The sequence below is a fragment of the Saccopteryx leptura genome, chromosome 5 (genome assembly GCF_036850995.1).
Source record: "Saccopteryx leptura isolate mSacLep1 chromosome 5, mSacLep1_pri_phased_curated, whole genome shotgun sequence".
Classification (NCBI taxonomy): domain Eukaryota; kingdom Metazoa; phylum Chordata; class Mammalia; order Chiroptera; family Emballonuridae; genus Saccopteryx; species Saccopteryx leptura.
Window position 1 is genome coordinate 37,340,014 of NC_089507.1, and position 14,393 is coordinate 37,354,406.

General features: G+C 37.5%; 2 protein-coding genes across 11 annotated transcripts in view; one reads left to right on the plus strand and one right to left on the minus strand.

Moving 5' to 3' along the window:
* The window catches only part of FIP1L1 (factor interacting with PAPOLA and CPSF1), an 84,693-nt gene extending 77,558 nt beyond the window's left edge, over nucleotides 1-7,135 (plus strand). For all 8 annotated transcript variants that reach the window (XM_066387198.1, XM_066387199.1, XM_066387201.1 and 5 more), the window contains 2 exons: nucleotides 4,918-5,055; nucleotides 5,774-7,135. In XM_066387198.1, coding sequence (XP_066243295.1) covers nucleotides 4,918-5,055; nucleotides 5,774-5,921 — 286 coding nt within the window. In that variant the 3' untranslated portion in view covers nucleotides 5,922-7,135. The remainder of the gene's footprint in view (nucleotides 1-4,917; nucleotides 5,056-5,773) is intronic.
* LNX1 (ligand of numb-protein X 1) overlaps nucleotides 6,852-14,393 on the minus strand; it is a 170,625-nt gene continuing 163,083 nt past the window's right edge. For all 3 annotated transcript variants that reach the window (XM_066387195.1, XM_066387196.1, XM_066387197.1), the window contains 4 exons: nucleotides 14,122-14,299; nucleotides 12,220-12,454; nucleotides 7,837-7,995; nucleotides 6,852-7,440 (listed from right to left, as the gene is read on the minus strand). In XM_066387195.1, coding sequence (XP_066243292.1) covers nucleotides 7,305-7,440; nucleotides 7,837-7,995; nucleotides 12,220-12,454; nucleotides 14,122-14,299 — 708 coding nt within the window. In that variant the 3' untranslated portion in view covers nucleotides 6,852-7,304. The remainder of the gene's footprint in view (nucleotides 7,441-7,836; nucleotides 7,996-12,219; nucleotides 12,455-14,121; nucleotides 14,300-14,393) is intronic.

Consider the following 14,393-nt stretch of genomic DNA (forward strand, 5'->3'; position numbering starts at 1 on the left):
TCATGCACCTTGCTACATTTAACCCCAGTTCTCTCACAAACCAATGCACTGCAGCTTCTGGCTGTGTGGCCTGGTTGCTATTCTGGGAGTGTCTCATGGTTCCATACTTTCTTTGTTCATGTTGTATAATTTTTTTTTTTTTTTTTTTCCATTTTTCTGAAGCTGGAAACAGGGAGAGACAGACTCCCGCATGCGCCCGACCGGGATCCACCCGGCACGCCCAACAGGGGGCGACGCTCTGCCCACCAGGGGGCGATGCTCTGCCCATCCTGGGCGTCGCCATGTCGCGACCAGAGCCACTCTAGCACCTGAGGCAGAGGCCACAGAGCCATCCCCAGCGCCCGGGCCATCTTTGCTCCAATGGAGCCTTGGCTGCGGGAGGGGAAGAGAGAGACAGAGAGGAAAGCGCGGCGGAGGGGTGGAGAAGCAAATGGGCGCTTCTCCCGTGTGCCCTGGCCGGGAATCGAACCTGGGTCCTCCACACGCTAGGCCGACGCTCTACCGCTGAGCCAACCGGCCAGGGTGTTCATGTTGTTTCTTACCTCTCTGCTTCACAAACTTTATTCATTCTTCAAGGTCCAGCTCACATCTGTCTTCTGTGAGCATCTCTGAACCTGAAAGAATTAATTTTGTTCACATGTTCCCTAAGTATTTTATATATTTTCTTTAGCAGGTTTTTCTTAGTAAGCCTCTTTAAGGGCATTGACCACCGTTTTTCATTTCTGTGTCAGTGTACAAAGTGACTTATGTATTTCAGGGGAGGAAGGTAAATATAATAGAGAAAAACAATTTTGGAAACTTGGTAAAACCTTTATCTAGAAAGACTTTTAAATGAACAAAAATTAAGTTAAGGCTAACTTTATACTAAGTATTTTTATGGGTGACATAAATAAATGTAAGATACATAGACAGTTTTCTAGTAATGCTGAATGAGATAAAGCATTGTATCAGTTCAGACATGAGCATATATGCTTGACTGAAGCAGTATGTATGTGTGTGTGTGTGTGTGTGTGTGTGTGTGTGTGTGTGTTTATTTATTTATTTTTATTAGTTGTGGTCATCTAATCATAGACTCTTAAACCCAAAAGGTCCTTAGGGATTATCTAGTCTAAATTTTTATAAGATGAGGAAATAGATGCATAAAGAAATATTAGACAATGGTAGAACCATACTACCTACTGGAAATGTGGTTGAGATCTTAAAGTTCTTTCCAGTCTTGAAATTCAATAGTTAATTATATTGCGTGAATTAAGTAAATCAGAAAAAGCTAAGAATTGTATGATTCCATACAGAGGTGGACACAAAATTGAGACTCATGGACATAAATAGGAGTGCAGTGGTTACTAGCAGGGGTGGTGGGGGGAGAGGAATGGGGGAGAGAGAGGGACATAAAGGGGGAAAATATAAGGTGTCGCAGGATGATTTGACTTTGGGTGATGGGTATACAACATAATCGACTGTCCAAATGATGTGGAAATTTTTGCCCAAAATCTGTGTAATCTAGTTGATCAGTGTTACCCTGTTAAACTTAACTAAATAAAAAATAAATTCGATAGTTTAAAATTGGTTTTATCCTTTTCCATATTACTCTCTATGCACTTGATTTCCTTTTCCCCCCTTTTTTTGGGTGAGAGAGGTCACAATTCATTCATTTATGTAACTGACATTTTCTGAGTCCCTGTTATGTACCACACACGGAGCTGTGCGCTGACGATACAGAATTATTCGTACACTACCCTTTCAGATTTAACCATGTAATATTGTCAAGTGACTAGGAGTGGTTAGTAGTTTAAAACTTTACAAGATACAGTAAGAAACTGAATGGGATTTATTAATCTTTTCTATAGTTCCTAATAGGACTTATATTTTGTAGAAACCTGATAAACTTTTATTAACTAAATGAATGTGATACATACATGTTTGTATGAATGTGTGAATGTATGTTTTGTGTTTATGTGGTGGGACATATACTGTTAACTTTAGCTGCATAGGTCAGCATGATTCTGTTAAGCTCAAGGGCATTGCTTTCCAGAAGGTTGAATTGTTTCTAATGCAGTTAGACTATTTGACTGTTACCTCTAGAATGTCCATACTCACAGGCTAAGGAGCTTATTGTAAAACTTGATGGTAGAGAAGATTGAAAGGAATGGCTTTGCTACAGCTCATAAATTTTCTTTGAATAAACATATGTAACGTAAGGTTTATAGAATATCTGAAGCAAAATCCCAGATTCAATTTCACATACACATGCTGCTTAACTTTTATTAAAACCAAAGTGTTAAGGGTTAAACCACATTTAATTTTCAGGTTGTTGTGCTGTAGGGCATCAGAAGTGAGTGTTTGCCTAAGTCTGACTAAAAGTTCAAGGCCACAGAGGCAATAGGTGGAGGAATTTTGTGTTGTTCTGAATTATCCCAGGAATAAAGTGTTTCCTGGAAAATTCAGGTGAACTAAAAGACCTTTATTTTTTTTTTGAAGACTGACATTTTAGCAGTATGGCATATAGTATGTGTTGTGTTACAAATTATAGGGTCATTGTTTTGAAAATTACAGACCAGTTTCAACATCTGGTCTTTAGGTCACTTACTGTGGGCCAGAATGAAGTCTGTTGGTTCTAGGGTATTTGAATGAATGCTAATGATTTCCAGGCCCAGAGAAACTTTTGCGCTGCAGCTGCTTATCTAAGAAGGGGTCTTTGTATTTTGTGTATGAGACCAAATCTCCCATCTTCTGTAGTAAGGTTCCCATCATATGGTTGCTTTTATAATCTTAAAAGGCCTCAAAGCTATCAAAAATTGATGTTAGCATAAGAAAGTTCCAAATGACAAATTAAGAGATAACTGACTTTGTTTTAATGTAAACCTAGTTGGAATCATTACAAAGAGAGCCTCATTTTTTAAGAAGATAATATTAACAACATTCCTTTGTCCTGGTACATGGTAGTTTATTCTGCTTCAGAAACGTTACAAATATTTTTGGCCCTGGCTGGTTTGCTCAGTGGATAGAGCGTCAGCCTGGTGTATGGATGTCCCGGATTAGATTCCCGGTCAGAGCACACAAGAGAAGTGACCATCTGCTTCTCTCTCCCTCCCTCTCCCCCTTCTCTCTCTCTTCCGCTCTTATAGCCAGTGGTTTGATAGGTTTGAGTGTGACCCCGGGTGCTGAGGATAGGTCCGTTTCCCTTAGCCTCAGGTGCTAAAAATAGCTCAGTTGATTCAAGCATTGGCTTTAGATGGGTTGCTGGGTGGATCTCAGTTGGGGCACATGCAGGAGTCTCTCACTATCTCCCCTCCTCTCACTTAAAAAAATAATAGTAATAATTTTGCTTTTGCAAAATTGAGCAGTAAGTTTACTGAAGATGGTGAGCCTGCATGTTGGCTGCCATTTATCGAGGGCCTTCTCTTGTACCAAGCACTGTATAAATGTTATTGCCAATTCTACAACAACCCTGAAAAAAACTGTTGCCAGTTTTACAGATGTTCTAAACTGAGGCCTGGACAGGTTATGTAACTTACCCTGGGTCACACATTTAGTAAGAAATAGAATCAGGGTGTGATCCTGGGCCTACTCTACCTATATTCTTCCCACTACTCTACATTGCCTGTCAACATTGCTTTTCAAGTGACATGCTTCCACCTTCCAAATACAAAGTATGTATTTATAGTTAGGGGAAAAAGCTTATGTATACATATGTACTCACACACACTTATATACCTATACTTGTATATTAGTACATTTTCTTGTTTTAATAAAGTATTTTTAAAATATAATGTATTGAAGCAGTAATAACTAGATCAGGAATATGACTTGCATTAGGCATAGCACTACTGCATCGTTACTTTGGCTAGGAGACCAGAGGCTGATTTTTGTATATGGCTTATACTTTCACCTGATTCTATCTCCTGTAACTCTACTGACATTCCTCAACACCTTGATGCTTCAAATTAATAATTTGTATTAAATATGTATTTCTATCCAAGACTCTTCAGCACACAGTGTTCTCTAAAAGATATTTTCATTCATTCTAAATGAGTTTACTGATATTGGGTTGTAAAAAGTATTGACATCTTTGCTGAACAAAAAAGAGAGACTGGAATGATTGGAAAGAGAAGAGAAGAATGTCAGTGAAGGGACATGAGAAGAGGACGTGGCTAGGGAGGGCAAGTATACCACCAGACCCAGTTTCCCCAGCCCATTCTATCCAAAGTCAGGAAATGGAGGTGCAGCTCACGGTGATGCATTTGAGGTTACTAGACCTGTGAATCCCTTCTCGCCACATACCTGTAATTGGGATGTCAGAATGCAAGTGTGTCCACTGGCATCTTTTTGCCTGCATTTTTTGTGGGTATTGTAGAAGTTGATGCCCCTCTGGTCTTCATTCCTGTACCTCTTCAATATATGAACGTAATCTTTATGTGATTGAAAAACTTAAGAACCTTCATCTACTTTTTACTGTATAGCCTTTGTGAGCTAAATATTTAAAATACATTTTTAGACTCTGTGTGCCTACCATTTTACAAGTAATGTGAGAATTTTGGTTGGTATCTGAAATATGCAAACATGCTTTTAATCCTAAGAGGAGTAAAAGAAAGCTAATTAAAATTAAATTAGTTACAGCTTACAGTTTTTGAAGAAAAACAGCATTATTTTATAAAATACCCTATAACAATTGTGAAAGCACAGAACAAAATTGTTCCCTTAACATTATATATAATTACATATTTTGTATTCTTGTATTAGCTTTAGTCCTGATTTAGGAATGGCATTGTTTCCCCCTCAGTTCAACAAATATTTTGCATCTGTTCTCTATAAGGTGCTAACATGGGGCCTTCTGGTTTGGGCTCAAGTCATCAGTTTGAAATCATTCACTGTTAATAGTCCAGTTGTCAAGAAAAGTTGTTTCTATTCTAATTTCAGTGATGAAGAACGATACAGATATAGGGAGTATGCAGAAAGAGGCTATGAGCGTCACAGAGCAAGTCGAGAGAAAGAAGAACGACATAGAGAAAGACGACACAGAGAGAAAGAGGAAACAAGACACAAGTCATCTCGAAGGTTTGTTCTTTAATAAAATAGTGAGTCACTTTGAAGCTAAGAAACTGATGTGACTTCAGGAAGTAAAAGCAAACTTTCCCAATAAGCAGTAGAAGACAGGTATAATTGGAAGATTAAGAATAATCCTTTGAAGTAGTTGGTTCTTAGAGGCTTCCACAAAGATTTTTAAATCTAACTTTTAAAACTAATTAGACTATGTTTAATACTAGTAAACCAAAATTAGCATGGAATATAAAATATAATTAGTCTTATTACATTGTCATGTTTGACATGTTAGTATGTCATATGACATACAAATTTAACATATGAACCAGTCTCTAATAGTAATTATTATTAAAGCAGTTTAATTAAAGGAAATTCAGAACCGTGTCATCTCAAATAATAAATTATGAAATTCTAATGCTTATCATTTGCCTAAAATCAGTCCTAGAAAGTATTTCTGATTTAGTGCTTCAGTTTTTCATTTATAATTTGTTTTTCAGAATAAAGTATATGGACCCTGGAAATCTAGAATAGTATTGGTGAAGATGAGCCTATAATGTAAATATAATTCAACATAACAGTCACAAAAAAGTGATTACTCCCTACAGTGTTTGAGAAAAATAATGTGTTAAAAAATTTTAAATCCAGCATTGAGGATTTACTTAGGCAAAGTGGATTTTTTTTCACAACTTGTATACTTAAGCATTTTTAAGAACACACCTTTTTGTTTTTCTAGTAATAGTAGACGTCGCCATGAAAGTGAAGAAGGAGATAGTCACAGGAGACACAAGCACAAAAAATCTAAAAGAAGCAAAGAAGGAAAAGAAGCTGGCAGTGAGCCTGCCCCTGAACAGGAGAGCACCGAAGCCACCCCTGCAGAATAGGCATGGTATAACCTTTTGTGTATATTAGTACCAGAAATAGATACTACAGATCTTGTTTATTTTTCTGGATAATGTTTAAGAAATTTCCCTTTAGTCTTTTGTTAGTATAACTTTTTTTCCAAAATAAAAGTGAATTTTCATGTTAAGTTAAAAATCTTTGTTTTGTAATATTTAAAAAATAAGATAGCAATGACTTTATATCCAAGAAAGTAATGTGAATGAGTCACTCAGCAGGGAATTGAAAGAGCTGTGTTCAGCTGTGTATATACCAGTATCTGATAAAGGTCAAGCTTCCATCTTGGCCATAGTTTTCTTGAGTTAAATACTAGTCTCTGAAGAGGTTACACTGCAAAAGGCATGAAAGGGCACCTCTGAGTCTTGAGATAAAAACTAATCTTTTAGCATTACCTTAGCATATTAAAGAACTCATACAGTTTTGAGATCACAACTTTTTGATAGGTTTTCAGTATTCTGTATCTAGGTTAATGGTGAAATTAAATGGGGAACTTTTATATCTAGAATAATAAAATCTGATGGTATTTGTGTGGCCTCCACAAAACAGCTTAGCCTAAGTGTAGTTCCTAGCAGGCAGGCGGACACTTGTCACTGACACAAGTTTGAATTTCCTCATGGCCATCTGTATGAACCAGGGTCAAGCTGGTGTGGCCTTTGAGGCTTTTCCCAAGGCTCATTGGTGGAGCAGCCTGCAGGTTTTTATACAGTTAATATCTATACTGTGAATCAAAATTAAGTGACAAGAGCTTCAGTTATTTCCTATTAAATCAAAGAACAAGTTTATAGTTCTGTGAACAGTTTCAGGGTTACCTCTTAGGTATTTGTCAGTGATGATAACAACATGGTTTTGAAAGAATTACTAGGTTTTTTTAAATAGAGGTAATAGAAATGAATTTAGTATCACAAAAAGACAACTATAATTTTAAAAAATATTTATTTCACATGATGAAAGGAACATTTTTCAGTAATGTACTTTTACAATCCCCTGGCTGTAAATTGTTTTTAAAATACCCATAATGTACCCTTGCAGACCTCAGCATATATCAGATTTTTAATTTAACTTAATTGTATGATTCAAATTCATTATGGACATACAAACCACTTCATCTGTTTAAGAGCTTTATTAAATAGAAAAATATAAACTTAAAGATGTAGAGTGATGCAAAATCCTCCACACTGAATAAAAACTATTAGTGTTATTTGTGTTTTGAGAATTATCTTTTTTGAGGTGTAACTGGCTTTTATTAGGTCATACTTTTGCTGAAATTAACGTTCACATTTTTACAATGTAGCCTTTAAATACAAAAATTGACAAGATAAATATATTGTTTCAATACATTTCTGATTTTCTGTGACCCGTCATTCATTCTATAAAAAAGTGCCAGGCCAAGAAACAATAGTGAGAGTGATTTTTCCTTTAAGTTCTTTCAGCATCCTTGCCAAGCAAGCATGTATCATTCCAGATGTATTCCTCCCATTGACAGCAAGAAGAATATCACCACATCTAAAAAAAATAGATAAAACAAGGATCAAATTAACATTTTGATCCATAGCTAAAGTTAATTCAAGTTTATTTGGTGGTCCTAATTTTTGTTACATCTGTTAATTTTAATAACATAACTTCTCATGGTTTTTTTCTCCTTTCCTCACTTAAATTTTACAAACTCTCCACTCACCTTGCATTAGAAGAGATGCTAAAAGTAAAGCAAGTTGCTGTATGGGACCAAAGAACTATAATCATTTTGGATTTCTTAGAAATTGACTACATAAAATCTGTTTAATTTCTTACCAATAAAAAGGTATACATGCCTTATTTTAAGTGGGGCCAACTTTTACATGTATAATACAATATTTGATTATAAGTTTTTTGTGGGGTTTTTTGGTAAATAGTTGTCATTACCTAATTCTTCCATCATTGTATGCTGGTGTTCCTTCAACAATGGATTTGATGAAAAAAGGTTTGTTCCCATTGTATTCTTCGTAACCTCCTACAATGCAAAAGCCTAGACTTCCAGCTGTGTTTCTTCGTAATATAACATCTTTACAGTTATACAGGTACCTGAAATAGAATGTAACCAATATATAAGCACAGTTAGGTTGAACTCATAGTCAATAATTATAGTGATTCATTTCCCATTTTCTTTATTAGCGTTTTTTTAGGGTAAATAGCAATGGATGGGTCTCACTCAAAATTGTGTCATAGCCTGTTGACCTTTTGCTGTTAGCTGGCTTTTTCTAATTGAACTTCCATTTTCCATTGTTAAAAACCTTTTTAAAAAATGACACCAAATGTTTTGTTTGTACGTCTGCTGGGAAAGGTAATCATAAAAGATTTAATGCCTAAATTTATACTAAGCAAAAAGTTGGATATGCATAAATTGTTATTGGTAAACCCAATTCAAGCATACTTATGGATGCCGTTTTTATTTACTTGTACATATAATTTTAAATGAAGGCAAAATTCTTAGAATGATTAATCTCAGTGAAAAAATTTAAACCTACCCTAATGCATTTGTTGGAAGTTTTGGACTTTTTGAAAAATATTAGTTTATCTGTAGTTCTATGTGTTTAATAAAGGTTATAGAGATACATGAGGCATAAAATGAGTGGAAATTGTACATTTAAAGATTATTAAGAATTATTCATATTGGAAGAGAGAAAACTGACAGTAAAAGGTATAGCAGAAGGGAAAACCACAGGCTGTCTATAAATGAGTAGGATCTTCAGCTAAACTAGAAATATAGGTTGAAGAAGTGTATGATGGTTCGGTGGCATTTGGATCAGTGTTCATATAGGTACAGGCTAAGTGCAGACTGTATTACCGTTAGGATAGAGGTTGTACTTCCAGAGCTGGAGTTGACTCTAAAATCCCCCACTCCAGTAACTGGTTTAATGGAAACTGAACATTTCCATGTTGATTAAAAAAATTAAACCAGAATATTGTTTTGTTTATAAGCTGTACCTTAAAATATTAACATTTTGAAAAAAAACCCCAAAATATCTTGTGAAATGATGTTAAGTGACCAACAAATGTCAGTGACATTTGTTAAACTCTGAATTTAAATGTGAGCTTTTTTCCTATCCTGAACTTATTCTAGGTAGGCCTAATTGAAGATTTTTGCAAAATATAAAGAATAGCAAGTACCTTGTTAATGTTTCCAAATAAGAAACTTATGGTTTGCCTCAAAAATAATTTAAACTGTTGAAAGGAGTTGGTAAGTATGGTGAAGCCTTTGGTTGCTCTAGAAGCTATACATATTTCTTTTCTCACTGCTGGTCCCTTTACTCAGCCCTCTTCTCAGTGGCCCTCAGTATTTTTCTGAGCCCCTGCATGATTCTAAAATTATGTGCCCTTCAGGGTCTAGGGCAATAGTGAGTGGTCCACTGATAGGCAGACACCTGTTCCGCGTGGAAACACCAGAAGTAGGCAGGCCGACTGTTTAGCAGAGCTTCCCCCAGCCCAGTGTGGAGGAGGAGGGCATACGTGAGGTGATAACCCAGACAGAAACCGCTAGGACAGGAAGTAGCTGTCAGTATGGAAAGGGAAAGGAGGGAGACATGTACTGGGATTTGCCTTGCAAGGCTGATCTTAGTCGGTTTGGGAGAAGTAAAGAAACCCTAGCACCTGGAGTACGAACCCCCAGCAGTTAGCAGCTCCAGGAAAGATTTACTTAACTCAAACACTAAAAAAGAATCAGCAGCAACACTATAAACACGAGAAAGGAACAGTATAACGCTGACGAGACTAAAACCACTCTCCAGAAAAATGCCACCACAGAAATGAAATGCTGCTACAGAAAATGAAATTCTAACCATTATTACTGTGAATTAAAACTACTTATCAAATTATAAAAGATCAGTGAAGATTTCAAGGAAGAGATGAGACAAGAATGAGCCAACAGAAGAAAGAAGTGGAAGAGAAATATGAAAACAGAAGTGGCTACAAAAACAAAGATACACTACTGAAAACAGTAAGGGATATGAAGGACAAATTAAAATAAGCAAAGAAAGTAATAGAAATAAACATTTGAAATGAATTCAAGAGAAAATGGAAGGTATAGAACACAACATATCAAATACATAAATGGACTCCTGAAAAGAACTCAAGTTATTTTGAACATTAGGTGAAAAGACCAAGCCACACATAGATGGGAAGAAATGAGATGAGCCACACTGTTCTCTGCCCCACGATTCAATGCTGGTTAACAGTGATACAATGCCTACAAAGTCAGAGTGGGATAAGATCGTAGACCCAGGCAAACTGTCACATGGTTATACATCCACTGGTAGGTAATTGAACCATTTCCTACTGGTAGTGTATGCTGTCATTATACATTGCTTAGGAATTCTTATTTTAGCATTGTTTGTGAACACAAAGTTGGAAAACAACCTAAGTGTCTACTATCAATTCAATAAATGGTGGTACCTTGATACAATAGGATACGATTGAGCCACTGAAAGAATGAGGCAGCTTCATACGTACTGATATGAAATGATAGCCAAGGTGTATTAGATTTCTTAAAAATCATTGAGTACATAATAGTGTGTACGTCACCACTGTGTGTGTGTGTGTGTGTGTGCACGCACGCGCGTGCACAAAAATACATCAACGGGGCCAGCAAACTATAGCTCAGCCCACCTGTTTTTACAAATAAACAGCTGTGCTCTTTTGGTTACGTATTGTCTATGGCTGCTTTCACACTGCCACAGAACTGAATAGTTGTGACAGACAGTATGACCCACAGAGTCTAAACTCTGACCCATTTTAGAAACGGTTTGCCACCGCCTGACAGATACTCCCTGAAAAAATACAGAGAATTGGTGACGTAGATTACACTGAGCAGACCTGAGGGGACTAGGGTGGTGACTCAGCTTTTCACTCTAGACCCATTGGTGCCCTCTGAATTGTGTACTGTGCTTGTGAAATGACCGCAAGGAGAGAAGGAGATGAAACTACGAATTGTCAGGGCACTGAAAACCAGTGTTGTCTGCCTTTCTATTCTAAAGGAAAAGAGCAAAATCCAGATTGTTCTGGCAAGAGCAGGGACAAAGGAGGGGAAGAAAGCCATTTACTTGGTCATATTTGAAATAAAAAGCATCTGTTTGTCCCCTCTGACATGAACCTTAATTACATAACAATAGATTTGAAGCACAGAAAAATTATCTATATATATATTGCAATTTCAAAAATATTTTTTAACAATAAAAAGTTAACACTGTTCCATCTAGGCTCAGTTCTAAGATAAAGATTTTTAAACTGCCTTAATGCTCAGTGTTCAACTATTTAAAATTGTACTCATTTAAAATTGATCAATTCCTGAAGGCTCAAAGAGGAGTCTAGGTCAATTTGTATTTGAGTTAGGGATGTTTTTTTAAACCTCATTTAAACTTAAAAAAAAAGAGAATGAGAGAAGCTGACCTATCTCCACCCTCAAGAAAAATGTACTAAACACGAAACATCCTGCTTTCATTCACTTAATCATGTCATCTTCAGTGACTCCAGTATCTAACATTTAAATCATGCATTTGGAATTAGAACCTTCTGAAGGCCAAGAGTTTATGCTCTGATGTGGGCAAGCAAACCTATCTGTTCTTTGAATATTTAATTTCTGTATATAGCCATTGAGCAAGGCTACCCCAAAAATCCTTTCCTGAAGTGTTTATGAGACAATTAAACAGCTTTACATCTAGCTACATCTCACTAAAATGATGGCCCAGCTGCTTCCTGAACTTTTATGCAAGAACCTCACAAGAGTAGGAACTAGGGAGAAAAGATCAGAGATGCATTCTCAACACACACTTAAATGTGGGGAAGGCAAAGTGGTCTGCTGTATTGCTTATGTTTAGCCAGAGCCACCGGAAAGCTAAAGAAGTAAAAAAAGACAGAAGGGAGTCATCCTCCTGCAAGATCTTGGGTCTGTACTGCTAGCAAATTAGGGAAAGGTGAACTGCCCCTGTGCTCCAGGGTGTGTGAACAGCTGAATTTCAGCCATCTCTTCAAATGAGCTGAGCTCCCTGTTGGATGAACTGAAAAAACTGTGGCAGTCCTTGTCGTGAATGCCTAATCATGTTTCCACATCCAAGCTTTCCTCCCTCCCCAGTGATTTCTGCATGCATTTTCAGTTTTAAAAGGGAAGACAGTGATTTCAAATAGTCCCACAACCAAGCCCAGGGTTCATTAAGATGGTAGTGCCATGAATCAGCCCAAGAGAATGGAAGAGTGGTCTAAGAAATATAATTGTTTCCTCCCACACCTCCCCAAGGATGTCACATTGGGGCTCACCGTGGTAGTTCCAGCCACATGACCCAGGAGGGGGACCAGTCGATGGGCGGGGCCGTGTTGTGGTTGGAGTCCGAGTCCAGGGCTTCTGGGCTGCTGCAGTCTTCCGGGGACTCACATTGTTTGACTTCCAGAGCTTTAAGAACCACCGAGGAGGATGTGCTTTTCAATAATGCAACAGCCTTGCTCCTGCTGACCTCTGTTAGTTCAACCCCATTCACATTCAACAAAATGTCACCTAATAGTCAAAGAAGCAGAAGCTATCTTTAGTGAGAGTGCAAACAGGACCTTTTTGTGTAAAGTGCGAAGGGGCAGGGACTGACTGGGATGTGGGGAAGTTGTGAGGATGAGGGGTATGTCATTAGCCTCTTGCATTGATATGAGGCTGGATTCTCATATAGCAAATGGTGAACTGCATTCTCCAAGGCATTGGTAAGTCGTTTTGGAGGTTGCTAAAGCATACCCGTTGGTGTTTGGCTCTTGCCTTTAAAAAATAAATTAAAAATAAAAATAAAAATAAAAGGAAGGGAAGAAAGGGAAGGGTAAGGAAAGGAAGATTATTCTCATTTACTGTTTAATCAAAGAAACCCTACATTTTCACTCCTATTTTTTGTTTCCTATTTTTAGCACAAAGGGAGAGCACTTGGCAAAAGCTTTCAGCACCTACACAGAGCCTAGCATGTGGCAGGCACCTAATAAACATGGTTTGAATGAATGAATAAGAAACTACTAAGAGTATCTGGCAGAAGAGTTAAAAATGGGCCCTGGAACATTTTTTTTAAGTGAGTGAGTGAGAGACAGGAAGGGAGAGAGATGAGAACAATCAACTCATAGTTGTGGCACTTTAGTTGTTCATTGATTACTTCTTATATGTGCCTTGACCAGGGCTCCAGCTGAACCAGTGACCCCTTGCTCAAGCCAGTGACCTTGGGCTCATGCCAGCAACCTTGGGATTTCGAAGCTGAGACCTCAGCATCCCAGGTGAATGCTCTGCATTGCACCACCACTGGTCAGGCTGGAACTGTTTTCTTAAAAGAGGTGGAAAGAAGAGTTAACATTTCTATTTCTAATCTTTTATCTCTTTCCTGATTTTCTGTCTCCTTTGAATAGCTTTTAAAAAAATATACATGTATATATTTATACAAAGAAAAACCATAGCAAGAGTTAAAAACAGGAGGAGAAAAATGGTCCTTCCTGACCCCCAAACAAGCACTGTTAGGTTGGCTGATTAAATCCATTAACATGCCATCCCGTTCCCCACCCCAGCTCCACAGACTGAGCACTTGTTCTTTCAGAATTGTACTTTTGAATGTGAGTCCTTAAATGACATAATTGCTCAACCATTGGAGCTACCCCCATGTGAACTGACAATATTATTAAGGTTACACATTTGACATCTTCATTCCAAGAGTCCAGGCCACATAAGATTAAAGTAATTAAACACTTTTCCAGTGGGAAAAGCACCTATCACCTGGTACTTTCACTCAATATTCATTCAGTTAGACTATATCCAGTTCATTCTATCCAACCCACAAAATGGAACAATTCATGAATAGTTTCATCACTGGGTCAGTTCAGCAAAGAATCATTTGGAATAAATGGAACCAAATTATGCCATTTAATCTAGGCAGCTTGCTCTTAACTGTAGCATTTTCCTATTCTTGAATAGTTTGCAGTACTTGTTTTACTAGCAAGCAAGATGGCGTCCACATCAATCCGCATGAACCAAGGGTTGAAACCCAGTCCAGCAATTATACTAAAACCAATCATGGTCAATGGATAACAGATGTCTTGGCCAGATCACCCTTGCATTCTTGTGAAATCTGGTAACAGTTACTTAACCCAACAAGCTGCTAATTCCTTTTAACACTCTACTACCCCAGAACCTTAAGAGTCTCTTTTTACCTGTTTTTATTCTTCCATCTCTACTTATGACTCCTCCGGGCTCAACATTGATGACATAGATAGGCAAATCCCACTCCCTGTGTGATGCTCCCCCTGCAACGGTCATGCCGAGAGATTCGCTGGGGTCTTTTTGGACACTAACCACCTTCTCATGACAAGTGACCGCAGGTTGGAGGCACTAAAGGCACAGACAAAAACAAACATGGGTTTGTATTTCCTACATACAAAAACTGCCAAAATTGCATAAATATGTGATGGTGGTACCTGGTCTC